At 53.7% G+C, this 26,509-nt stretch overlaps 2 protein-coding genes across 11 annotated transcripts in view; both read right to left on the bottom strand.

The window, feature by feature from the left end:
• ZNF185 (zinc finger protein 185 with LIM domain) overlaps window positions 1-9,801 on the bottom strand; it is a 29,308-nt gene extending 19,507 nt beyond the window's left edge. For 9 of the 10 annotated variants that reach the window (XM_030229032.2, XM_030229034.2, XM_018914220.3 and 6 more), the window contains exons 1-7: window positions 9,649-9,793; window positions 3,025-3,099; window positions 2,582-2,717; window positions 1,937-1,996; window positions 1,013-1,051; window positions 742-816; window positions 477-545 (exon numbers count right to left, since the gene is read on the bottom strand). In XM_030229032.2, coding sequence (XP_030084892.2) covers window positions 477-545; window positions 742-816; window positions 1,013-1,051; window positions 1,937-1,996; window positions 2,582-2,717; window positions 3,025-3,049 — 404 coding nt within the window. In that variant the 5' untranslated portion in view covers window positions 3,050-3,099; window positions 9,649-9,793. Of the gene's footprint in view, window positions 1-476; window positions 546-741; window positions 817-1,012; window positions 1,052-1,936; window positions 1,997-2,581; window positions 2,718-3,024; window positions 3,100-9,648 lie in introns of all 10 variants that reach the window. The other variant, XM_050974572.1, reaches the window with a different exon arrangement.
• A 6,142-nt stretch (window positions 9,802-15,943) lies between these two features.
• NSDHL (NAD(P) dependent steroid dehydrogenase-like) lies at window positions 15,944-26,322 on the bottom strand. The gene is made up of 8 exons (XM_009090273.4): window positions 26,231-26,322; window positions 25,687-25,737; window positions 23,408-23,569; window positions 22,574-22,720; window positions 21,471-21,599; window positions 19,397-19,539; window positions 18,809-18,911; window positions 15,944-18,180 (listed from the first exon to the last, which is right to left on the bottom strand). Exons 2-8 carry the CDS (start codon window positions 25,705-25,707, stop codon window positions 17,845-17,847), a joined length of 1,041 nt encoding a protein of 346 aa, XP_009088521.1. The 5' UTR covers window positions 25,708-25,737; window positions 26,231-26,322; the 3' UTR covers window positions 15,944-17,844.
• Window positions 26,323-26,509: the final 187 nt, after the last annotated feature.

Genomic DNA, 26,509 nt, shown 5'->3' with positions numbered 1-26,509 from the left:
GGAGAGCCAGGGTCAGGGAATTGCTGCTGGGACTGGGGCAGAGGCAGCAAGAGCCAAACAGAAGCGAATCCAAGGAACTGGGTCAGACCCTGGAAGACGCCTGTATTTTCCATAGGGGTGCACAGGTCCCTGAAGGACTTTTGTCCTTAGTCCAGAGGCCCCAACCCAATTTCGGATTAGAGCCATGCTCTGGGTCACAAAAAGCTGGGCAGGAAATGCCCAGAGTGCTGCCCTGCCTTTCTCCAAGCTTCAGGAAAGCTCCAAACCCAGTTCCAGGCTGCACCCTCCATTCCTGCCTGGTGATGAAATCCCTTCCATACAAAGGCTGGTGTCAGTTCAAGGAGCACCTCCTGGCCGAAAGCGAGGTGGCCCTGGGAGCCACTGGAGTTTTCAGTGGAAGCTCTGGAAGCTCCAGGGGCGTTCCCAGGGCTCACACTGAGCAGGGACAGGAGGAGCTGCCCCCTTTGCCCACTCACAGTTTCTTGTAGTCCTCTGTGGTCATCCTGTATCCGGAGGGGGAGCGGCTCTGTCCCTTCAGGGCAGTGCTGGGGGGACACAAACCATGCCTGGGAATGTGACCTTCCCATCCCTCCGCATCCCCTTCCCCAGGGGAGCTCACAGGGAGGGGGACGACAGTGTAGCCCCAAATATCCCCGCTCTGGTTGCAGGGAATGCTGCTCAGTTGGAGGGCAGCATTTGCTCCTGCCCAGGGCACAGGGGGACACGGGGACATCCTCGTACTTTTTCTGTGCTGGGCTGGAAGGTGAAGGATCCGGCGCAGAGGAGCTTTTATCGATGGTCCTGGTGAACACCCCCCTGGGGAGGGAAGGGACATCTTACATAAAATGGAAAATGTTTGGAGCCAAATTCAAAGCAGCAGTGAGACAACAGGGCTGTCTTGACCCTGAGCACTGGGATGTTCCCAGCTGACAGAACCCAGGAGGGAACATTTTCTGCTCCTGATCCAGTTCTCCTCCCCCTGGAGCCCGGATCTTTCCCATTCCATACCCACCTGATGAGGTATCCAGACTGCGGCTTGGAGGCAGAGGACCTGTGCAGAGAAGTAAAAAACAGGGAGTAAAAAACATGGGGAAAATAACAGGAGCAGCACCAGGACTGAAGGGGAAAGTCCACAGGGGTGTCAAACCAAAAACCCAGCAGGCCTGGAGGCATCCCACAGCTGGATTGACTCTGGGGGGATGTTTTCAAATGAATAATCATCAGAACAAGCTCTACAGAGGATTTTTAATAGGGAAAGTGAATTTTAGAGTAAGGCAATTAATATTAGCCATGCTGGCAGTGTTCTCTAGCCCAGGTAGGTGGTACAGGAGGGGGAAATCAGCTGTGATGCAGATCCTGAATATTTTACAGCTGGAGAGCAACACCTGCACTCCAACTCCTCCGAGCTGCATTCCCAGGAGGCAGCACAGTGTGGCTCCTCTGGAGAGCACCAGGAGTGGGGAGAGCAGCCACAGGGAAAGGGAAGCAGGGAAGTGCTCAGGGGAGAGGGCAGAGCTCTCACACAGGGCCAGGCCCTTCCCAAGAGTTTGGTATTTCAGGATATTCCTCCAAGCTCCTGAGTTCCCGGAGACCCCTCATGCTCTGAACCAAACTCAGCCCCACCTGGGGCTCCCCCTGCCCTGAGGAGTCCCTGCTTGGAGCACTGAGGGGCTGCACCAGCAGAGCAGCTGATGTCCCAGCCCAGCCTTGCTCCATCTGTGGCTCAAAGGCTCCAGTCCTCTGAATTAAAGTCATCTCTGCATCCTGCTGCACCTCTCGGGAGCCACTCCCTGCCCCCTCCAAGGTGAGACATCCCTGTGAGCAGGGCTGTGCCCAGAGCTGTGTTGGCAGCAGGAGCTGAGGGGGGCACACAGCGAGGTGAGGGCTTGCACTGAGCCCAGCAGACAGCAGAGCAGGGAAGGGCCCCTGGAATTACCTGTCCTGCTGGGAAGCAGCGGGTTTGGGGGCTGGGGGTGCCCCACCAGCCTGGCCAGACCTGAGGGAGCAGCAAACACAAGCATGTGGTTAACTGATTGCTGAGCATGGGTTTGGAGAGAGGAGATGAGGGATTTGGAATTGGGTCTGTTCCCAAGGAAAGAGGAGCTGGAGCAGACTGGTGTTCCCTGGCACAGGGCACTGTGTGACATCCAGGGAACTGTCTGATCTCCCGCCTCCCCCATCCTAAACTCCCTCCAGGCCTGCCCTGAGTTTGTCACTCCAAAGCACAATCTGGCTTCACAAAACTTTGGAGCTCTCTTGAGCCTCCCAGTCTGTCTGTGCTGCTGAATTCCAGCTCCAGCAGAAGACACTTGTCTGAGCTTCTGCCCACCTTGCATTAATAAGAAATAATCAGGAGCAGCAACTCCTCTGGCAGTGTTAGAGCCTGGCACCAGGGGCACCCCAAAACCTGTCACAGCACATCTTGTGCAGTGGAGACCGCAGTGCCTGGAGAGCCCAGAGCCCCGGGAGCATCTGGACAATGCCCTTGGGCACAGGGTGGGATCGCAGGGCCGGGGCTTGGATGAGTGATCCAACCCGGGGAATTCTGAGGGGAAAGGGAGGGAGAAGGAAATGCTCTTACAGGGGGCCGCTCTTCTCCTCGTCCGAGTCGGAGTTGTGGTGCTGGATCCAGCTCTTGTCCCCCCGCAGGGTGGTGCGAACCTTCATCTGCCGGATGATCCTGCGGCGATCCTCGTCCGTGGGCGGGATCAGCCCTCCTGGGGACAGGGAGAGGGAGGAGGGAAGCACTGGCAGGACCCCGAGGCAGATGGGATCCAGCCCAGCGCGGAGCCCTCTCCTCTCTGTCAGAGCTTCCAGTGCTGGGTGAGACTTTCCCAGCTCTGGTGGAAGATGGAGACGTGGCCATGCAGACCTCGGGATCAGCATCCCGCTGGATCACAGAGGTTCATTCAGAGTTTCACGCCTCACTGAGACACCTCCCTGGTGGCCTGTCCCAGCAGGGACGTTCCAGCAGCTCCAGCTGGGCAGGGGAAACAGAGGAAAACCAGGAGAGGAAGGAATTACCTTTAGTGACACCCAGGGACATCATGGTCTCAGCGGCACCTTCCCCTTCTGCCACTGCTCACAGCCAACAAGGCCCTGGAAGAAATGGAAAAGGGGATAAGCAAAATATCAGCTGTGGTGTAAAAACCTGGCAGGCAAGGGGAGGGGAGAGCACAGCCAAGAGCCACAGCAGTGGTGGCACAGCCAGAGGATGGGGAGGCTCTGCCTTGCACCAGAGCTGGGATTCCTCCCCACCCATGAACCTGCAGCATCAAGGACAGGCAAAATCAAATCCAGCCATGCCAGAGGTGTTTTTCCAGATCTGGGAAGAAAGTGGTGGAGGAGACCTTGCAAAAGTGCCCAGAGACACTCAGGTGGGCCAGACCTTCTGGAGTCCACAGAACCCCAAGGATCCTGGAGTACCCTTGGGATTTGTGTCAGGTGGGATGAGAAGGACCCAGGTTAATTCAGCACCTGCCTGGGTTTGTCAGAAATGGTTCTGTTCTGTTTGCACTCCTAGTTTTTCTATGGAAGCTGCAGTACAAGCTTTTGGTTTTGGAGGAGAAAATCCCACATTGAATCCCAGAATGGTTTGGGTTGGATGGGACCTTAAATCTCCTCCAGTTCCAAACCCTTCCATGGCAGGGACACCTTCTAGCTTTTACCACCCCCAGTCTTCTCTTGCCAAAACTCTCTCCTGCACTCTGGAATGACTCTGCCAGTCAGAAATAAGAAGGCCCAACCCTTTTTGGGAGAATCTAAAAGGAGGTTGTTATTCTCTGCTGGTGGGCCTGTCCCTGCAGTATTCCTGGGAAGCCACATGCCCAGGAGGAATGCTGGGTGCTGATCTCATGGCATTGGGCTTGGCAAAGCCTCCTCCCCTGGCTTGTCTAAGCCAGGGATCTGCCCACTGCTCATCCCCTGCGCTTCCCATCAGGATCATGAACAATTTCCCAAGGTTCCTCTCCCTCTGCAAACATTCCCAAGCGTTACACCCACCCCTGTGCCATCCAAATATGCAACAGGCAGCTGATATTCCAGTATTCCTTCTGGTATTTGGAATAGCCTGTGATTTATGGTCCAGCTCATGTCCCTGGTACATTTCATCCCTCATCTTGTGTGCTGGATAAATGCATCTGGTGGTCAGCTTTAGATACCAACCTCTGGGATGGGGCACTAGGATGTCCCAGGCAGCAGGAGATCCATAAAAATGGTTCATTCCCACTGTCAAAGCATCCAACATGAGCCACCCAGCACAATGGATAAATGTCTTCTCTGCACAGGAGCAAAATGCCAGCAAACTGTGTCCTCAGACTGCACACTGCAAACAGAGCTGCTGCTGCTTAAACCCGTGCTAAGTGACACAGAATCCCATTTCCAAAGGCATGGAACACCACCAAGACAACACTAACAGGTCCTTCCCACTGCTGGGAAGCCCTGGGGCTCAAGGCAGCTTTGCTGGGAGCCAGAGATGCCCTGGTTTGGGACGAAGCCTGGCTACAGTGTCCCACTGAGGACATTCTGAAGTGCCTCATCCCATGAGGGAAGCCATTCCGAGCTGTTTAATGAGGAAAGCAATTCCAGGCTATTTAATAAGGAAAAGGGAGCTGGAACCTTGTTTGGATGTCAATGTTCAAGGGCTCAGGGGCAGAGCCCAGCCCAGCTCTCCCTCTGCACAGTCCCTGGGGTCCCTGCTCTGCCTCGGCTCTTTCAGTGCCCTGGAGTTCTGGAGCAGCTCCAGCACCCCAAACTCCTCTCTCATCCCCAGCAGGGAGTGTTCCCTATGGATCACAGCCTGTGGATTAACCAGGGAGCACCTCCAGCTGGGCCCAAGGCTGAGGAGCTGCCCTGGCCCTGGGGGGGTGACCTGTCCCTGTCCAGCCATCCTGTCCCATCCTGTCCCTCAGGAGTGCAGGCACAGCCACACCAACTCTTCCCTAATAAATTCTTCAAGTGCCTGAAATCAGCAGGGCAGTCCTTAATTGGAAAGGATCTGCTTTCCACTGGAAGCACTTGAACAGCTCTAATTACCCCGCAGGAGATGAAACACTTGCTGTTCTTTCAAAGCTGATGGCAGCTCCTCTTCCCTACTAGCTACCCTCCTTTGGGATGGCTCAGCTGGGACTTTGAAATGTTGAAAACAAGAGTTCAGCCTGCAGTTTTTAGGGCACCTGGGGTAATGGCCCCTTTGTGCCCAACAGCACCTTGTGTGCTTTGGGGATGAGCTGGATCCCAGCTGGACCCAGCTCTGAGCACTGAAGGAATGCCCTGGGAAGAGTGAATGGAGCTGCTTTGATCCCATAAATGCAGCTCTCCTGGGAGCACCCGGGTGCCCTGAGACCCCTGAAGTGTCCCTGCAGCCAGGGCAGCCCCAGGCCCAGCTCCCCGCACTCCTGCTCCCCGTGTTTTGCTCCTGGCCCTGGGATGGGATGCCCCAAGCCCCACCCTCACTCTCCCATGCTGATCCCTGTCTCAGCTCCTTTTGGGACAGGAACTCCCAGGTCCCTCTGCTGCCCTCCCTGTCCCTGCAAGGCCTTGGTGGCACTGGAGGACCTTGAAGGTCCCTTCCAGCCTCAATGGCTCTGGGACTCCTGGACAAGGAGTGAAACTCTGGGTTCCTCACACAAAGAGCACCCACAGATGCCAGCCTGTGCCCTCACCAGGGTTATTTCCCTCAGCCCAAACCCACGGGGCATCACTGATGGTCCCAGCTCTAAAGTGATCCTGTCCTGCCCATGGGGATCGGGCTCCACGGTGACCCAGCAGCAGCTCCAGGCTCTGCTCCCACCAGCTGAGCTGGGGCTGGAGCTCCCCAGGAATCTCTCCCGTGCCCCCCCTGCCCCGGTGCCAGCACAGCCTCATTTCCCCAGGCCTGGGCGCTCACCCAGAGGCTGCAAACAGCACCCAGGGCAGTCACGCGGAAAAACCTCCTGCTCTGAGGATAATTGATGCCTGCTCTGACCTTCACAAGCCTCAAATTAAAATGTATTTAAAGCCTGCAAGAGGTTTGAACCTTCTTCCTTTGAGCCTCCTCAAGCCTGCTGAGAGTTTGGCCCCCAGGATTATCTCCAGGCCAGGTCCCCATGTGCAAGGGGGGAACTTGTGCTGCCTTTTTTTTTTTTTTAAGGTTGGGATTAAATGTGTGAGATGGTATTTTTTGTTTGGACTTAGATGTTTATTAGCTTTTACTTATATTACTTTATTATATTTTAATTTATTTTTATTATATTTATTATTATATTACTTCATTATTATTTTTATATTACTTTATTTATATTACTTTTATATATACTATTTGTATTACTTTTCATGTATACTACATTTACACACATATATATACACTATATAAGTTTTATAGTTCTTTACTAACAAACTAAAAACATGGAGTTGTATTTTTCTTTTTATAAGGCTTTTTAAGGATAAATTATCTAATAAAGAAATGACACAAGTTATTTTATTTTTAACTTAATAACTAACTACTTGTGCTTTGTAATGTGGACTTTTTATCAAATTACACAATACTACTAAAACTCATGAAGAAGAAGGTGAAGAAGAACTAGCTACTGCTTTAAAACTTCTATTTTGTTATATATATATATTATTATTATATTCTAAAGCATTAAGTTTTCTACTACGTGATATTACACGCTTTGATTCAAATTTATAATCTCAATTTTATCATTCCATTTTGGAAGCCTTCTCCATGGCCTCAGGTCAGTGCAGTGTTCTCTTGAGGGTCAGTGCCTGGCAGCACAGAAAGTCTGCAATTCTCAGCACCCAGAGTCCCAGCACCACTCTGGTGTGGCACTCAGCAGCTGGAGCCCAGCTTTTGGACACCCATGGGCAGGAGAGCAGGGGGAGCAGGATTTTCCTTTTCCTTTGGCACAGGTCACCTGGCCCAGCAGGCAGGTCCAGCCCCCAGCACTGCCTCCCGAGAGGGCACAGACTCGAATTTCTGTGCACCAGCCGAGCCCACAATGCAAACCCTGTCCCTGCTCTGCCCTGATGTCACCCGACACCTGATCTGCTGAGAAGGGACAGCAGGAGCTGGAAGGAACCCTGCCCACCTTAACCCCTGCCAGACCCACCCCGACCCCTGCCAAACCCACCCCAGCTCCTATTGGAGCAGCACCTGGGCCAGTGGCTGTGCCATTTTTAAGCCAGTAACCTTGAACCTGGATTTAGGTCCCCTCTGAGCTCTGACTTGAAGCACACCCCATTCCTGGGAGGGATGGACACTCCTGTCCTGCTGTCTGCTCTTGGGGGCACGAGGGAACTCACAGCCTGTACCTGAGGATCCCAGAGCAGCTGCTGCACACAGGGGCTCTGTTTGGAGGGGGGGTTCTGAGGGAGCCTCTGAAGGTCCAGACCCAGCCTGAAGCCCTGCCACAGGGTGCCCAGAGCAGCTGGGGCTGCCCCTGGATCCCTGGCAGTGCCCAAGGCCAGGCTGGGGCTGGGAGCAGCCTGGGACAGTGGGAGACATCCCTGCCATGGCAGGGTGGCACTGGATGGGTTCTAAGGTCCCCTCCCAACCCAGACCAGTCTGGGATTCCAGGTTTTAGACAATGCTCAGCTGCTCTGAAGGACCAGGTTTTTATTCCTGCCTTTCCATTTTTCCAGGCAGTGACTGTTTTACGCTGATGCTGTTCCATAAACATTGGGGATATTTAAGAAGCACCAGGAGATTGCTAAAGTCAAGCTATAAACAATCAGGAATTCAATAATTGAAACAGTCCAGGCAACCTTCAATCAAACATTAAATCCACCCTTCTGGGATTGTGCAACACAACAGCTCATGCCTGCCTGGTCCATGAGCCAGAAGCACTCCCAATCCCAGAGTTCCTGAGGCTGGAAAAGAGCTCTGGGATCACCAAATTCAACCTGTGTCTGATCCCCACCTTGTCCCCAGCCCAGAGCTCTGAGTGCCACCTCCAGGGATGGGCACTGCAGACCTCCCTGAGCAGCCCCTGCCAAGCCCTGAGCACCCTTTCCATGGGGAAATTCCTGTGGTGTCCATCCTGAAGCTTTGTCCTCACCCCCCTTGTGGCTGCAGCAGAACTGGGGGCTGTGTGGGAGCTCTGAGGAGCCTTATGCCAGCACCACATTCCCTTGGGATCTTCCCTCCATCACCTGAGGACAGTGAAGATCTCTCTTCCCCTGAGCTTGGGGAAAAGGGATTGAAGCCTGCAGCTGGAGGGGGGAATCCTGCCCCGACCTCACAAACAGGAGCAACACAGACCCGTTCCAGCCAAGAGCTTCCTTTCATTCACTCACAACCACACATCCCACAAAAACATCAGATCCTGTTGAAGCTGGCACAGCCCGGAGCTGCTGAAGTCAGGGAAGTGTGGCACGAAATTCCTGAGCCGTGCCTGTCCCCAGGGATCCTCCCGGGGCTCCCAGCAGGATCACCCCCAGCACAACTCCCCCCTGCTACTGCCAGAAATTCTCGGGGCATTTTCACCATCCTGGCTGTGCAGTTTCATTGCTCTGATTGCATGGAATGAATTCCTAATTGCTCAGCTAATTTCTGAGTTTCAAAGGAAGGATGTGCAGGACGTTCACCACACCCACACATCGCTGACCTTGAGCCTTGATGTCCAAATATGAAAGGAAAAAGGAAGGAAAAATAGTTTTTGTGTCAAAGGTGGAGCTTTGTGTTTGTGTCACTGATCCACAGACAGAGCAGGACAAAAGCTCCTTGAAGCCATATGACGTCACAGAGACACCACAAAGTTTTGCCAAGTTAACACAACTTTTTTTTTTTTTTTTTTTTAAAGAAAGCTAAAATCTGCCACTTGAGGAAATTGGGACTTCCACTTAAGTCCTGGTAAATGTTTTTGGGAAGAAATGTACTGAGTCATTGGCTGGATGAATAAAATAAACTGAATTTATAGTAAAATAAATAAAATATCCTAAAGAAAACCTCCTGGTCCAGCTGAGGAGGAAGGACATCCCTGCCCAGGTGAGCGCAGCTCATCCTCCTGTCTGGGGTCTGTCCTGAGCAGAGCTGGGACAGGGAAATGGGGATGACATTCCCTGGATGAAGCAAGGACAGAGGGAGATGCTCTCACCTCCGTGCCAGCTCTGCCACTCCTTCCCAGAGTGCTGATTTCACACTGATTCAGGCAGAAACAAAACAAGGCAGAGCAGCAGAGAGGGAGAAATCTCTGCCTGCAGCCCCTGGGTCCCACAGGAGCCCTGGCAGGGAGGGGCTGGGGAGGCAGGAAAAGCTGGAGCTCCCCCAAATCTCTGCGGAGGCTGTCGGGCTCACAGGATTGAATTTCCCCGGAGTTTTCCGGACCCTGCCGCACCCAGACCTGTCCCAGGGAGGGCACTGCTGCGCCCCACGGAAATCCAGAGGGGAAAAGGGGTTTAGGAGGATGTGAAGCCGTGGGCACGGAGGGAATTTGAGATCAGACAGGTGCAACAAAGCCCCAGAGCCAAACCTCAGCCCCGCCTCGTTCCTGCAGGAGCCCCATCCATCCCTGCAGAACCACGCTTTGACCCGAGACAGCCCCGAACAGCCGCAGTTCCACGGGGCAGGAGGATTTAGGTGTCCCGGGGTGTCCCTGGCAGGGCAGGGCAGCCCAGCCCTCTGTTCTCCCCCAGCTGAAGCAGCCCGGGTCCCGCTCCCGTTCGTACCTGCGGTTCCCGGCGGGAGCTCTCTCGGCAGCGGCGGCTCCGAGCGGGCCTGGCACGGCTGTGGCACACCTGAGCCCCCACCTGCCGAGAGGGCCGGCCCCGGGAAGCCAAGCCTTGTTTTGAGGAGGAGACTTGGGTGTGTTTCGCCCTGCAGGGGAATCAAACAGGTTTCTCCGTTCGGCGGCACGGGCTCCCCTCCCTGTAGGCTCTGCTCTGCATTCCTGGCATTCCCCAGCGAATGCCACGGTCCCCAGCCCTGTGGGCCCTGGCACAGCCCGGAGCAGCCCCCCCAGCTCTCACCCCTCGGAATTTCTGCTCGGGGCTCGGCAGGGGGAGCGGGAGCCCCGATGCTGCTCGGGTAGCGCAGGCTCGGATCTTTCGGGGCAGTGGTACCCGGGGGCATCATGGAGCGGGGCTGTAATTAGCCCTCGACACTGATTGTCTACTTAGAACTCATTACCGAGGCCCACAGGTGTGATAATCCCACAGGAAATGGCCGGGCATTCCGCTCTTCCTCTTTGGATTTCCCTTTCTAATTGTTCCGAGGGCCGGGGACAGCCCGGCACAGCCGGACCCTGGGACTCACTTTCTGCCCATCCCTAGAGCCTGGCAGCTGGGGCTGGGTGTTTGGAGCTGTCCTGAGGAGTCAGAGCTTCAGCCTGGCACTGCCACAGCGTGGCAAGAACCAAAGAATCCCATGATGGTTTGGGTGGGAAGGGACCTTAGAGCTCATCTAGTGCCACCCCTGCCATGGCAGGGACACCTTCCACTGTCCCAGGCTGCTCCCAGCCCCACTGTCCAGCTTGGCCTTGGGCACTGCCAGGGATCCAGGGACAGCCACAGCTGCTCTGGGCACCCTGTGCCAGGGCCTGCCCATCCTCATGGGGAACAATTCCTGCCCAACATCCCATGCATCCCTGCCCTCTGGCCGTGGGAGCCATTCCCGATGTCCTGTCCCTCCATCCCTTGTCCCCAGTCCCTCTGCAGCTCTCCTGGAGCCCCTTCAGGCCCTGGCAGGGCTCTGAGCTCTCCCTGGAGCCTTCTCCTCTCCAAGTGAGCACCCCCAGCTCTCCCAGCCTGGCTCCAGAGGGGCTTCAGCCCTGGAGGCGATGAAGCCCCAACCAAGCCCCCACCAGGATCCACTGTCCAAAATTCAAGCACAGGTGATGCTGAGCCTGTAGCAGCTGAAAAGGAAAGCTCCTCCTGCATGATAATGGGCAAACACCCCATCCCATCCCATCCCATCCCATCCCATCCCATCCCATCCCATCCCATCCCATCCCATCCCATCCCATCCCATCCCATCCCATCCCATCCCATCCCATCCCATCCCATCCCATCCCATCCCATCCCATCCCATCCCATCCCATCCCATCGGGATGTCCTGGAACAGGGCCGATGACCCAGCCCTGGCTCCTAGCAGCACAGCGAGGATGACATCAGGGATTTTCAGGCATCAAGGCGTTACTGCAGCCCCAGATCTTCCCCTCCGATCTGCTCGGGCTCAGCAGCAGCCGGGCTCAGCTGAGCCGGGCTCGATGGCTGCGCTGATCCCGGCTGAGATAAGCCGGGCTGTTCCCAGGGCCGCGCCCTGAGCTCCCGGCGGGGCGGGCTCGGGGTCCAGCTCAGAGAAACCGGAGCGGTTCAGGGCGGGCTGGAAAACGGAGCCCGGACCCTTCCTGGGACAGCATCCTCTCCTCCAGGGCTCCAGCTGACAGAGCAGCTTTATTTTCGGTAAGCCCTGAGTCATGCCAGCGTTTGCTCAAGGTTTGTCCTGGCTCTTCCCTGAAACAGCAGTGAGTAACAGCCCGGCCTGGCCAGCCCTGCAGGTACCCCAGGTCCCCAGGCACAACAGGGACACCCAGGCTCTGGTTTTTCCCGGTGGGAACACACTGTTCCATGCTGAATGTTCAAAAAACCAGGCAAAAATAAAAGGTATTTGTTACAAGCACCCCAACATCAAACAATGAGAGCATGAGGATGATGAGCTCCCAAAGCAGCACCCCAGGAGTCACTGCTGGCTCAATGCATCCCCACAGTGTTGGCAGCAGGAAAGGGTTTGAGGTGAGACCCCACCTGCAGAGCTGCCCCAGCCCTGGGACCAGCGCAGGAGGGACCTGGAGCTGCTCAGAGAGCCCAGAGGAGGCACCAGGATGAGCAGAGATGGAACAGCTCTGCTGGGAGGAAAGGCTGGCACAGCTGGGACTGTTAGCCTGGAGAGGGGAAGCTTTGGGGTGAGCTCAGTGTGGCCTTGCAGGCCTGAAGGAGCCGACAGCTTCTGCCAGAGGCTCAGGGATAGACTCCAGATTTCTGCTGGGGAGCTGCTCACAGTGGGACTTCCACACTGCCAAATTCAGGATGCTCCAGGAAAAGACACCAGTCTTGGTCTCCCTGACAGGAGCAGCCCCACCTGGAGCAGCACAGGTGCCCTGCACACCTCTGGAGGAAACCTGAGTGTGCTGAAGTCAACACACAAAAAGTCCTTTATACTCACCCGACCCGAGCGGAATCCAAGAGGGGAATTCTTCCACTTTCCCACTGAATGTGGTTAAAACCAAGAGGATCTGGCTTGAACCCCCACCTGCAGGCCTGGCCCCCTCCTCAGCCACAAGCCAAGGCTCAGGTAAAGCTGAATCCCATCCCAGCCCCCCAACTTCTCCAGAGGCACACACACTCCTGCAGCATGGGAGAGCAAGAAAACAGAGTCTTTTCCCCAGCTCCAGTTAAAAACATTATGTTACCAAGTAAATTTCGGCCTGGAATATCTGACTTCACTAGGAATGGATTTTCAGAGGATTTGCTCTCCGAGGAAAGCACAGAGACCCTTTCTCATGAAGATGCCCCAGAGCTGGCACTGATTGATCCTTGTTCTGCCACTTCCAGAGCAGCTGGGTGCCAACAGCTGTAACCCCACAGCTCATTCCTGCAGGGAACCTGCTCCACCCTGGAAATCCAGACAGCCAATTTCATGGCAAGGGGGTTTTACCAAATCATTCCTATGGCAAAGGTGATTCCGACCCAGAGACAGCCTCGCAGCCCAGCCTGTGTTTGAACAGCCACTGTAACATCCTGTAACATTTCCCAGTATTTTCTGGTGGTGAGGAATCCACCAAGCCCACTCCAGAGCCTGGAGCTGCTCTGGAACCTTTCCTGCTTTGCCAATGCCGCTTTGTGCAGCCCCTCCCTGGTGCTGAGGGGGGAGGGCAGGGCAGGAGCCCTGCAGTGCCAGGGTTTGCAGAGGTGCCACCAGCCCCAAGCCCGGCCGTGATGAGTCGCAGGGTGTAAAACCACTACACCCATTTGTTACAAGGGAATCAAACTGGTTTTTCATGAGGTGTCACTGCAGAGCTCTGCCAGAACGCCAGGCCTCGCCTTCCTAATAGCAGGTGGCAGCAGGGCATTGTCTATCCCAAGGATTCCCTGCAGGAATACAGCAATCTGCCCCTGGCCAGGGACACACCTGCACACTCCTGGAGGTCAGGAGTGGCAGCACAGCACAAAGTGGTGCTGTCAGCAGAGTCAGGGCACGGCAGAGGCAGAGCTGTGGCGGGGACACTGCGGTGCCACCACAACACCCTGAAGCCGCTCTGGCGCAAGCAGGGAGATGCCGATTTATCCTCAGCAGCTTGGTGAGGTCCCTGCAGGCTCTGAGGCAAACAAGCTGCTCTTCCCCCTGCCCTAACAGGGCAGGGTTGCACCACTCTCCCCCCGTGGGCTTGGCACCGGCCCGGAGCTTGCACAAGCAGTAGCGAAACTCGGAGAGAATTCTCCCGGGAAGCAGAGCCAGTCCAGCCTGCCTCCGCTGGAGCTGTGGGAATGTCCTGGTGCTCCCTGCCATCAGCACGTTGGGGTACCTGGATGTACTGGGATAGCAAACACCCCTTGCACAGCTTCCCAAAGTGCTGAGCTGGAGCCCTGCAGCGTGGCCTGGATCCCTGTGTCTGGAAATCCCGCAGCGCTTGCAGGGTGCACGTGGCACACTGCTCCCAAACCTCCTTGAATCACGGAATGCTTTGGCTTGGAAGGGACCTCAAAGCCCTTCTTGTTCCACCACATGGGCATGGACACCTTCCACTGTCCCAGATTGCTCCCAGCCCTGTCTAGCCCAGCCTTGGACACCTCCTGCACACCCCTGGGGTGCCCCCTGAGCCTTTTTGCTCCCTGAACATGAAGGGTCATTTCTGACCTGCTTTCATCCATTTTTCTGTTACCTATTTCTGGTAATTACACCCAAGCCACCCTTTTTCCTCTCTGGAGATGTGTCTGGACCAGGGCTTCCCCCACCTTCCAAGGGCAGCACTGAAAGGAATTCCTTGGACAATCCTCCTGAGCAAGTTCCCTTTGCAATCCCTGTAAGAGGGGAATGGAGGTTTTGGTTACCTTAACTCCACCTAGAAAAGCACTTGTAATCTCCTCTCCCTTCCCTCCCTCTCTCTTCTCCAGGATAAGCAACAGAAGATCTCTCCTTATCTCTCCCACTGCCAAAACCAATCTCAGGTCAGCAAAATGAAGAGCAGCAGCAAGGAAAAGCCAGGAAAGCAGAGAGTGGGAGATAAGGAGTTTGATGAGAGTGCTCCAGGGAACTGTTTGAAGTCATGGGGAGCTCCTGTTGAGTGTTCCTGACAGGGACAGACGGCACCTGCATTTGATCCTGGATGTTTGGGAGGAAAGTCTGATAATGGCAATTTTGCTTCACAGCCTCTGCTTGCTGACACACAGAATACAGACTGGAAGCCATAACAATCCCTGAATGGTTTGGGTGGGAAGGGACCTCAAAGCCCATCCAGTGCCACCCCTGCCATGGCAGGGACACCTTCCACCATCCCAGGCTGCTCCAAGCCCCAGTGTCCAGCCTGGCCTTGGGCACTGCCAGGGATCCAGGGGCAGCCCCAGCTGCTCTGGGCACCCTGTGCCAGGGCCTGTCCACCCTGCCAGGGAACAATTCCTAATTCCCAATATCCTATCCTTCCCTGTGTCCTGTCCCTCCCTCCCTTGTAAATTGTCTCTCTCCATGTTTCCAGTTGGCTCCTTCAGGCCCTGCAAGGCCACACTGAGGTCACCCCAAAGCTTTTCCTCTCCAAGCTGCACCATCCCAATTCCCTCAGCCTTTCCTCCCAGCAGAGCTGCTCCATCCCCTTGAGCATGCTGGTGCTTCCTCTGGACTTGCTCCAGCAGCTCCACACCCTCCCAGTGCTGAAGAGGTGGCACAAAAACATATCCAGGCAGGGCACAATAGAAGGATCTCATCACTGCCCCAAAAAATCCAGGACAGGATTTATGCCTGTTAGAGTTGGAAAACGAGAGGAGGAGGCTAGAGCAGGGCTGGAAGAGGATGTGGATGGAGCAAGGCTCTGCTGTGTTGTGGCCAGGGATGGAGGCACAGCCAGGCTGCAGCACTCCCTGTTCACCTGGGCTTGGGAAACAACAGTGCTCAGAGCCAGAGGAACCTGGCAGCTCCCTGACTGCACCGGGAGAGCTGCCAGCCCAGGTGTGCAGAGCCCTGCCCTGGGTGCCCCCCGTGCACTGCTCCCCAGCCCAGGTGGGCACAGCCCTGCCCTGGGTGCCCCCTGAGCACTGCTCCCCAGCCCAGGTGGGCACAGCCCTGCCCTGGGTGCCACCTGTCACTGCTCCTCAGCCCAGCAAAGCTCTGGGTCCCTTCCCGGGAGAGGGACCCCCCTGCCCTGCTCTGTTCCAGCTGAGCTCAGCTTCCAGGGCCTTCAGCTCCGGGAGCCCCTTCAGCTCCCCCTGCCACGACAGGGAGAGGAGTGACCCTGCCCTGCCCTGTGTCCAAGCACAGCCACGGCATTTTGGGGTGGATTGGAGCTGAGAAATGCCACCTAGAGGCTGAAGGTGATGTGCGGGCAATGAATTTGTAGAGAATTTCAAAAGTTTGATAGAAAGCTTCTGATTGTAATAGCGTGAATTTTAACATCTGTATTGTCTCACCCTTCACATGAGACTGAAAATGGAATAAAAGTTTTTCAAACGCCTCTCAGCTGCCCCATCTCTAAGTCAGAAAAGGGCATAATCCAACAGGGATGTGGTGATTTACCTCTGGTTTGGCTGTGGGGAATCCTGGATCCTTCCCCTTCACCTGACCCCGCTGGGAGGGCAGGGCTGCCCCTGCTCCGGGGGCTGAGCAGTGCTCAGCAGGGTGGTGGCAGCTGGCCCAAGCACCTGGCCAGTGTTTGCTGCAAGACCAAGGTTAGTAAAACCAGCTGTTAACCAGCAAATCAAAATTCCCAGGAAAAAAAAGCCCAGTGTGGGTTTTTTCCCCCCAGAAAACAGCCAAAAGTTCAAATAAAACCCATTTAATCAGACATTTAATCAGACTATAGCAGCACATTGAGGTTAAGGAGGTTGTGGCTGCCCCTGGATCCCTGGAAGTGTCCAGGCCAGGTTGGATGGGGTTTGGAGCAGCCTGGGACAGTGGAAGGTGTCCCTGGGGGTGGAACGGGATGAGCTTCAAGGCACCTCCCAACCCAGACAATCCTGGGATTCCATAATTCTGTGACTGAGGTGCTTCCCATCCTTCTGAAATTTGAAACACCAGAACTCCCAGGGATCCAGGAATTTGCACAGGGCAAAACTCCAGCTCGAACCTAAACCCCTCATTTAAAACCAAACCAGAACTGAAGTGCTTAGAGAGATTAAAGGGCAAAGAACATTTAACATACAAGTCAGAGGAAACAGCTTGGGGACTGTTGCTTTGTATCCATTTCCTTGTGGAAAAGAGGTTTTTTCATGGACTAAGTGGTCAGAGCACCAAAAATCCCTGTGAGCAGCCCGGACAGGGCAGGGAGGAGCAGCTTGGTGCTGCAGGATCTTCCCAGCACTGCAGATCTGCAGATCAGTGCTGGGGCTGCTGCCAGGCTGTGGGAACTCAGCACATCACTCCTGATGTCCAGAGCTACCGAGAGAACCCTTGGGGGGCTCGGGGGCCTTGGAATGTTGCCAAAAGCACTTGGTGGCTTGATTTTGATCCATCTAGGGATGTGCCACCGATGTATGAGGAGATGGAACCTGTGGGAATCACTCAGGTGTGAATGGTGAAGGGAAAACATAATTATAGGGTAAATCACAGATTTTGGGGTTTTAGTGCAGGGGGGTTGTGGAGACAAGATGGAGGAATCAGGGCATGTCACAAGACTCTTCTTTCTTCTTCTTGTCGTCCATCTTCTGCTGTGGTGTTGGCACTTGGGGATTGGTCTGGGGTGAGGGTGCACCTGGTGACAAGGGTGATAGGTATTGGGGATAAAAAGTAAATATGATATACGTAGTTTTTGTTATAAAAGACGTGACCGCCTTGGGGGTGGGCAGAGTGCCTTTGGCTGCCGTGCTGGTCAGATCCAAGTCGAGCAGAGAAGGGACTTTGTAGGTAAGAAACAATAAACAATTCTGAAGACCGAAAAAACCTAGAGTTCAGACTCATCTTTTGAGGCCCAGCGTGCAAGAACCATCCTAAGCGTGTGTGGGAGCAGAGACAAACAGCAGAACCCCATACCTGGCAGCTCCCAAAGATCTCTGCCCCGACATGGAATCATTAACATCCTGTCTGTGCTGAGAGGGGGATCTGCCCCCTCAGAGATGGGACACAAAGCTGCAAAGTCAGCTCTGTGTGATTTCCTTGGGCTCATTTGGAACAGATAAATCCTGCATGGACAAAGCAACACACTCCTTGTGGGCTCCTTCTGCTGCCTCAGGGAGAAGCCAAACCACCCCCTGATCATGGAGGGAAAACCAGAAGAGCTGTAATGACTTCAGAGATAGTGGCAGAAGTCCTTTCTGGCACGGGGCTCTCTTGTGGAGAGCAAAGCCAAAGTGCAGAGGGGAGCCAGCCCCAGAAGTGTTTGTGACCCAGCCTGCAGCTCTAGGAAGAGTGGCTGCTGTCACCAGAGCAACAAAACACGGGACAAGGGTGGAGGGAGGGGAGCAGGAATGCTGGTGTGCCTGCTCTGGACTGAAGAGGGCACAGCAGGGTGTTTATTCACAGCCCAAAGAGTTCAGCAGCTGTTTCCAAACAAGAAGTCACATCCAAGAAACAAACTGTCAGCACAGCTCTCACATGGAATGGCGAGGAGGAGGAGGAGCAGAGACTTCAGGAAAACTCCTCTTTCCTGGGAACTGGTGCCATGTGCTGCGTGTTAAGCTGTCAGAAATGATGGCACTCAGGCAGCAGAGGCTCCAGGCAGGGTGTCAGGCCCTGGCCCGGCGCAGGCCGGGGTAGCTCTGCACAGTCCTGGCAATGGCCTCGTCCAGGCTGACCACGGGGCTGTAGCCCATGGCCCTCTTGGCCCTCTCACAGCTGTAGTAGTGGAAGGTGCCAGCCAGGGCCACCCTCATGGGTGTGAAGGTGGCCTTGATAGTCACCAGGGGCCTGAGCAGGGCCAGCAGCAGGGCCAGCAGCAGGGCCAGGTAATAGGCCAGCCAGTAAGGAATGTGGTACTTGGGAGGGTCGTAGTCCAGGCCCGTCAGGATGCGGGACATGAACGCCCAGAAGGGAATTGGTTCATCGTTGGTGATGTGAAAGGCCTGGAAGACAGGGAGAGGAGAAGCCAGGGGTTAAAATCATGGTGGATTTCCCAGATTTGGCTCTGTGCTGGCCCCTCTCCTGCTCACGTGAGCACATGACACCCCTGACCTGGGCCAGAGCACACACCATCCTGACAAACTGCTTTGCACTGCCCATCTCTGTGTGAAGAGGCGGGAATCCCTGCTTTCCCAAGGAAACCAGCTACTTCCAGCACTCCAGAGGCCAGGATTCCTCATAAATGTCAACCAAACTGGCTGACACAGCACAGAGCAGACAGCTTAAAACACCCCAGTGTGCCCAGAGCACAGCAGGACCAGGAAAGGCTGGGAAAGCTCCTCCTGTTCTGAACTGTGTCCCAGAAGCTGCTGTGTTTCCATGTGTGCCTCCTGGCTGCCCCCTGTTCTGCCTGGATTGCCCTTCCCAAGGAGTTTTAGAGCAGGAAATTCCAGGATATCCATCCAGCTCAGCCCAGGTGGCTGCACTCAATGCTCACCACAGATGGAAAACCTGGAGCTGCTGGCCTGCAGGATGATGTCCAGGGCCCTCAGGAATCAGCATGGATCCCACAGCAGAGGCTGGGGATCCCTTCCCCTTCCCCTTCCCCATCCCCTTCCCCTTCCCTCTCACCTTCCCACACAGGGGAGAGCCTTTGTGCAGCTTTTCTGCAGCCAGGATGTGCCCATGCACCACGTTCTCTACGTAGGTGAAATCCACCAAGTTCTTTCCATCCCTACACACAGAAAAGGAATTTAGCCCCAAGGCAAGCTGGGCTGAGAATCTGCTTGAGGCAAAAGGAAGGACTTCCACCAGGACAAATTCATCCCAAGTTTCCCCTTCTCCCACTCTCTGGTGCTGCAGTTTCAGGTCATATTTTTAGTGTTTCATACTTAATAGGGATTTTAATTGCCAGAACCTCAAACACCACAAGTGGTACAAATTAACAGCAAGTAATCTGAGCTGTCTCACATTAATGGCACAGCTCTTTAACAGCTCAAGCCATGCCAGCTTTCCTCATGGATATTCCTTTGGAATTATGCACCCTCCCTATGGCAGGGAGTGAGCCCCTGATACAGGATTTTTAAGGAAAAAAAAAAACCTGGAAAGTGAAAAATAAAAGAAACGGCACAATTGATTTCCTTTTGTTCCCTTCCAAAAGGGCTTTGTAGATCCAGCATTGATTTTGCCCCAGCTCTGAAATGCCTGGGCCTTGCTCACCCAATGATGAACTTCATTTTGCCACTCCGAGCTGCCTGGATGAGGATGGGAACCAGCTGAGGGTCTCTGGGACCAAATATTCCATGGGGACGGATTGCAGTGGTGAGGAAATTGTTGTCTGGGTCATTTGCACTGAGCACCTCCTGCAGGGAAAGAGAAGAAAATAAAGAAGGGAAACAGAGCTCAGCAATGCATCCCACAGTGGAGTCTTAACTTCTTTTCTGCCAGGGATGGGATTAAATGTAGGAGAGAGTATTTCTTGTTGAGACTCAGATGTTTTTTAGTTCTTACCTCTGTTACAGTCTCACAAACCGTGAGTTCTACAGCACTTCTCTCTAACAAACTAAAAATGGAGCCCCATCTCTCTCTACAAGGCCTTTTAAGGATAAACTGTCCAATTAAGAAATGACACCTAAATTATTGTTCCTTTTAACCCAATAACCAACTACCCATGTCCTGCAATGGGGACTTTTTTATCCAATGACACAAACCCACCCAAACCCATAGAGGAGAAGGTGGAGAAGGAGCAGCCTCCTCCCTAAAACCTCCATCTTGTTTTATTTGCATTGCTATGTTCTAAACCCTTAAACTCTGAGTGTTCCACCCTGTGATATCACACACTTCTATTCAAACCCCACACCCGCAATCCCAGTTCTGTCATTCCATTTTGGAAGCTTCTCCACGGCCTCAGGTCAGTGCAGTGTTCTCCTGGGGGTCAGTGCCTGGCAGCACAGAAAGTCTGAAACCATCAGCACCCAGGGTTCCAACATCCCACAGTCATCACTGGAGGGGCTGGGGGCTCCCCATCTCCTTGGGAAGAACCAGTGGAAGAATTATTATCCCCTCTTGTCTTTCCAAGTGATCCTTCCTTTGTTCCCATCTCTTTTCCCAATTCTCCTTAACAAGAAAACCAGACACAAACCAGTTTTTATGATTGAGCACTTAATAAATTGACAAAGGAAGGGAAGGCTTTGCTTCTCTCTTTGAACACCCCAGAAGCCAGAGTGAACTTTCCAAGCTCCTTCACTCCATGAACCATATGCAAGACTTGGAGCAGAGGACACTCAGGAATTCCATTTCTGTCCCTCCCAGCAGCTGTACCCACCCCAGCCCTCCTGGATCTCTCCCAGAAGGGGTTGATCCCACCTCCCTGGAGCTCCAGCAGCACATTCAGCAGCTCTGGAGCAGGTTTCATTCTCCTGGGAGTTCCTAAACAATGTGTTTTCATTTCCAGCAGCTGCTGGGACTTCTATGGAGGAGGCACAGACAAAATCCTTTGAGTTTCCCCCAAAATAAAGCCATAATCAGCAGCACTGGGGCTACCCCTGATTACTGCTCCTCAGCTTCCCCTTTATCAGTTACTGCAAAGTGCTGGGGAAGGAACAGATGTTTGCACAATTAAAATTAATGAAGCTCTTGTGGAGGAAATTCCTTCCAGCCTCTCACACTGTCAGCATCAGCATGGAAGGGACTCTCAATTCTGCTGGCAGAAAAAGCACAGATTCTTCCCACAGCTGAATGCAAGCCATGGAAGAAGGATCCAGAAAAGGTCTGCTGCTTACAGAAAACATTGTTATCCCATATTTAAACCACAGATGCTGCAGCAGTAAGAACATGGCAAGAGCAGACATTGGTGCTGTGCAAGTGTCCAAAGCAGGGATTACTTGCACAGCACCCAGGGACACACTCAGATGTTTGGAGATCTTTTTTTAACATGAATATTTTCAGTAATGGCCTGTGCCCCTTAGCTCAGGCCATGCTCCCACCTCCTCTCCTCCTTTCTCAGTGCCCTTTTCACATTCCAACTCCAAATTCAGGCTGCAAATCAGGAAAAGCAGCAGAGAGGACAAAAACCTCCCCTGACTGCCGTTAAACCAAAGCTTGGCAGGTGAGAACTGGGATTATCCTGTGCCTCTTCCATGGCAGTGACACCTCTGGCAGCTCTGGAACCACCTCTGCAGTGTCACACAGCATTTCATTCAACCTCTGTGGCAATTCATGCCACAGCTGGATTTTATTCTCTTTTTATTAAGTAAATACATTCCAAAATAACAATTTAACCGTTGGCAAATACCTTTTCCTGCAGGATCTTGGTCTCTGTGTAGTAATCAATAGGTTTTTGTGCATAGGGGAGATCTTCTGAGCCATTTTTTATGTCTGTGCCCTCAAAAACTACACTGGCACTGCTGGTTAACACCAACTTCTGCAAGAGATAGGGGAGAAAAGAGTTGTTTAAAGCCTAAAATAAAAAGGTCATTATTTACAAAGGCTGAGTAAAGATAATAATGGTAATATTTAACCAACTGATCCTACAGAAAATAACCTGTCTAACAGAAGATTAATAGAAACTGCAGGTAAGAGAACTCCCCTAATTCGTTCTGTGCCTACCTAAAGGAGATTAAAACATTCCAACAAAGCCCCAAGGCAGTCAATCCAGGGGAAACATCCCCAGGAAAATGAGAAGCTTGGAACACTTAACACACCCCCAGTGTTTTAAAGAAAGATTTGCTCATCTTGGCAATAACAGATCACAGTGGATTAAACCAAAAAAGAAACCTTGGATGTTTTTGTTCGGTGACTTAAAGGAAATAAATGAAATGAATATAATAAATAAATTTAAAATAAATGAAATAAATTAATTTCAATGAAAACTTATGGGATATCAAAGTAATTCAAGGAGAAAATTCAGTCTCCAATTCCAGGCTGGCTTCCTCAGGCTTTTCTTTTTGTGGGCAATTGACTTTCTAAACCAAATGGCACTGAGATTATGGCACAAGTGTGTTCCTCCTCATTCCATGGTGAGGAATTCAGGGAAGGAATTGATGCCATGAATATTCCCACTGCTGGAAAAGCCATCTCTGGGCTGTCCCCTTATGAGAGCAGGAAAGAAGCCACTTGTGAGGTGTTGTTCTCCCAGGCTGACTCCCAGGCAGGACAGATTTTAATGGAAGCTTTTCCATTCCAATCACAATGTGGTTTTCTGTGGCAAACAGGGATTGAGTTCACACTAAGCAGGAGACCCTGAGTCTCTCTTCCACTGCTTTTCTTGGGCCAAGTGGGAATTCAGTATCACAGAGCCCTTTGTCCCCTTCTCAGACAAGGCTGACCCTGGCCTGTGCTGCCAATGTTACAAAGTCCATCAGCCCCTCCTGGTCTCCAAGGCTTTTCCAGCTTTACCTGCACTCCAGCTTCTTTGCAGGATTCAATGACTGTCTTGGTTCCCATAAAATTCACCTTGTAGAACAGCTCCCTGTTGTCACTGGAAGGGGCCGGTGAGGCACAGTGGAACACCACTGACACTCCTTGCAGGGCTGGCAGCAGAGCCTGCAGGAAACACAGGGGAGAAGGGAATGGAGCAACAGCCATGGTGGATATCAGGAAAAAATAACAGCGGGGAAATAAAGCAGCTCTTTTTTCATGGAAACAGCTGCACTTCAACTCATGTTCCTCCATAAAGGTGGGCAGCTGGAATGGGATTAGGATCTCCACAGTGTCCGGCCCTCAGCACACACCACATCCTCTCTTCTTCCCAGAGAAATCCTGGGAGCTTTCCCAGAGCTGGAGGCTGGCCAGGCTGCGCTTCCTGCAATCCCCAGGTGCAGGTGCAAGGCTCAGGACTCCCTGGAGCTGGGTCCCTGAGGAAGCAGCAGGTTTAAAGCTCCCCATGGCACTGGCTGAGTGCAGGTGACTGTCCCAGAGTCACCTCCCACATGGCTCACACAGGCCTTTGCCAAGGCTCCTGTTCATCCTGCCCTGACTGCTGGGAATATGAGTTGTTCCACTCTCATGGAGCTGAGAAGAGCTGGGAGAGCCCCCTGCAATTAGCCCAGGGGCTGTAATTACCCTGGAAATCTCAGCTAGCAGTAATGCAAGGCACCAGGCACAAAGCAGTCCTGCTCTTTCCAGCTGGCAGCAGAATCCAGACATCAGACACCAGATCTGTTTCCTTCAGAGGAAGGAAAGTGCAAGGCCTGCATTTGCCCCTGTTACTTGCAGGCAGTCCTTCCTCACCTCCTTGTCACACAGGTCTCCCAGGAAGAAGGTCACCTGCTCACTCTCAAAGCTCTGCTGGATGTCGAAGACGTTGACGCTGTAGCCCTTGGCCAGCAGCTGCTCCACCATGTGCTGCCCCAGGAACCCCGAGCCCCCGATCACAGTGCAGCTCCTGCCAGCCTGCAGGGACAGGGACAGGGACAGGTCAGGACAGGGAGAACCTCCCTGACACACAGCCTGAGCTTCCCGGGAGCTCAGTGAGTTGCAGTTCTGCTTGGCAGCTCCACCAGAGGAGACTCAGACATCAAAGCTCTGTGCTGTCCCAGGGAGTTATGAGTGCAGACACTCTGATTTGGGGACTTGGGAAGGACTCTGCCTCATGCTCACAACCAAGAGGTTTAAGGAGGAGAGAAGGAATAGAAGATTGGCTTCCACGAACTCTGCTTGGATAGCAAAGCAAACAGAATTTTAAGGGAGCCTGCAAGATGGAGAGAGATGATTTACAAGAGTATGGAGAGGCAGGGTACAGGGAATGGCTTCCCACTGCCAGGGGGCAGGGATGGATGGGATATTGGGAAGAGATTGTTCCCTGGGAGGGTGGGCAGGCCCTGGCACAGGGTGCCCAGAGCTGTTGTGGCTGCCCCTGGATCCCTGGCAGTGCCAAGGCCAGGTTGAAGCACCCTGAGACAGTGGGAGGTGTCCGTGCCACAGCAGGGGTGGATCTGGAGGAGCTTTAAGAGCAGTCTGGGATGATTCTGTGATTTGCTTCAGCCTCCTGCCACAGCTAACTCAGAATATCAAAACCATCACCATGATCAGAACCTGTGATACTCAGAGCCAAGAAAGCAGCCAGGTAAAGGCAGGGGCTGTCCTTTTGGGCCATTACTTCTTCCTTTCTCTTTCTTTAAGCTTTGTAAATCAGTGATTGGAGTCACTAACTAACAGAGTTCAGTCTGGCCACTTGTCTGACTGGACTGAGACCAAGGACCTAACTGCCAGCACAGAACATCCAGGCCCTGCATCCGAAGGAGCTGTTACACAAAGAATGCTCTGTGCTGGCTGGAGAGAGTTTTACTCCTGGTTGTAACACAACCCCCCCTCTGCAGAGAGCTCTGAGGGAGCCACACAAAGACAGCGATTGTTCACAACTCTTTAAAGGCCACATCCTCAAACAAAGGTTCTGCTGCCAAGAGTTGGGTGAGCCACAAGAGAAGTCTGAGGAGCTCCCCGAGTTACATCAAAGCTGCAGCAGTTATTTGGGATGGGCCATGCAAAGGAGAGTCTAATCAGGGTCTGCAGCTCCTGAGAGGAGCAGCTGGGAAGGGGCTCAGCCTGGAGAGGGAGCTGGGAAGGGGCTCAGCCTGGAGCAAAGGAGGCTCAGGGGGCCCTTCTGGCTCTGCACAGCTCCTGCCAGGAGGGGACAGCCAGGGGGGTCAGGCTCTGCTCCCGGGAACAGGGACAGAGGAGAGGGAACGGCCTCAGGCTGGGCCAGAGGAGGGGCAGGGTGGCACTGGGGACATTCCTTCACTGAAAGAGGGGCCAAGCCCCGGCACAGCTGCCCAGGGAGGTTTGGAGTCCCCAGCCAGAACAGATGTGGTTTGGAGTGGATGAAGGGATTCAGTCAGAGGGGGGATGGCTGCTGAGGAGACAGAAACTGTTTCAGCCTCTCCTCAAAGGCAGTTGCTCCCTTGCACTGACATTTCCCTTCTCCCTGCACCCTTTCCCATTAGGTCCCTCCCACCCCACACTGTTTTGGCATTCCCTGATGGCCGTCCACTCTCCAGGAGCCAAGAGCACCTGAACTGCTCTGAGATGTGGTTGAAGAGAAGTTTTACTGCAGCAGAATGCTGCCCTCTGCCTCTGAGCCCCAGGGCACTGCAGAGGCTGCAAAGGAATCCCAGAATCCCAGACTGGTTTGGGTCAGGAGGGTTTTAAAGCTCATTTTATTCCACCTTCCACAGGGACACTTCCACTACCCCAGGGTGCTCCAAGCCCCATCCAGCCTGGCCTTGGACACTTCCAGGGATCCAGGGGCAGCCACAATTATATATAATTTTATTATAAACTCTCTATAATTTGATATTGCACAGCATAATATTTATGGCAAGCCAAGCTACATGTCTATATTGATTTTAAGGTATGAATTCAACCTACCCAAATTATACCTTGGAAAATCATGTTTTCTCTCCATTAATGCAGAATCAGCCTCATGTCTTCCCTAGTGATGTGCAGAATACTTATGAATTTGTTTCTGCAAGACAAAGCTTCCCCAAGCACCATCTGAGGCCCCAACTCACCGATCTGAGGCGTGTGGCCATGGCTTGGGTGAGGCACTGTCCACCAGAATCCTTGAAAAAAGGGAGAATATTTTTTATTCCAAATAAAATAACACTTTTCTAGAAATGAAGCTTTGAAGCCATTATGGTGAAGGATGAAGAGAGGGAGTTAATGCTCCCTGCTCTTCCAAACTAAATCAGCAACTACAGGTGCTGGCCTGGCTCTTCGGTTCTGATTTTTCGGAAACCCCTTTGAAATTCCAAGGAAAAAGCCGAGAAGAGCTGGAGCACCGAGCTGGTAAACAGCAGGGACACAGGGTGATCCCTCTCTCCACTCCGTCCCTCAGCACCTCATCCCTCTCCAGAATGCACTTTAGGAACTGCTGCATCTCCAGTTCCCCCTCAGCTCCTTCAGCCCCATCCCCGAGCCCCCCCATCCTTCTCCGCATGGCCTTTAGGGCCTTCCCCACAGCCCCCAGGACCCTTCCACATGCCCCCAGGGCCCTCCTCACGGATCCCAGGCCCTGTTCCGCAGCCCCAGCCCGCTCCCCGCCGTTCCCAGCACCTTTCCCGGCTGCCGGAGCCTCCCGGACCCCTCTCGCCGCCGCCGCCCGTAGGGAGACCCGGTCACCGCCCCGCTCCGCCCCCTGGCTGTGCTCTACCAATCAGCACCGTGCTTCCGCCAAGACCACGCCCCACTCACCTTGGTCCCGCCTCTTTCCCTGGGGCGAGCATCGCGCCAGCCCGCTCCTGCTCGCTGATTGGTCTAACCTCTCTTTACTCCGACCAATCGCGTTGAAGGAAGGAGGAGATTCTCTCACGCGCTCATTCACCTTTGGCTCCT

This window comes from Serinus canaria, chromosome 4A (assembly GCF_022539315.1).
Source record: "Serinus canaria isolate serCan28SL12 chromosome 4A, serCan2020, whole genome shotgun sequence".
Lineage (NCBI taxonomy): Eukaryota > Metazoa > Chordata > Aves > Passeriformes > Fringillidae > Serinus > Serinus canaria.
The sequence above is the reverse complement of the archived record's forward strand: the minus strand, read 5'-3'. Positions and strand labels throughout refer to the sequence as shown.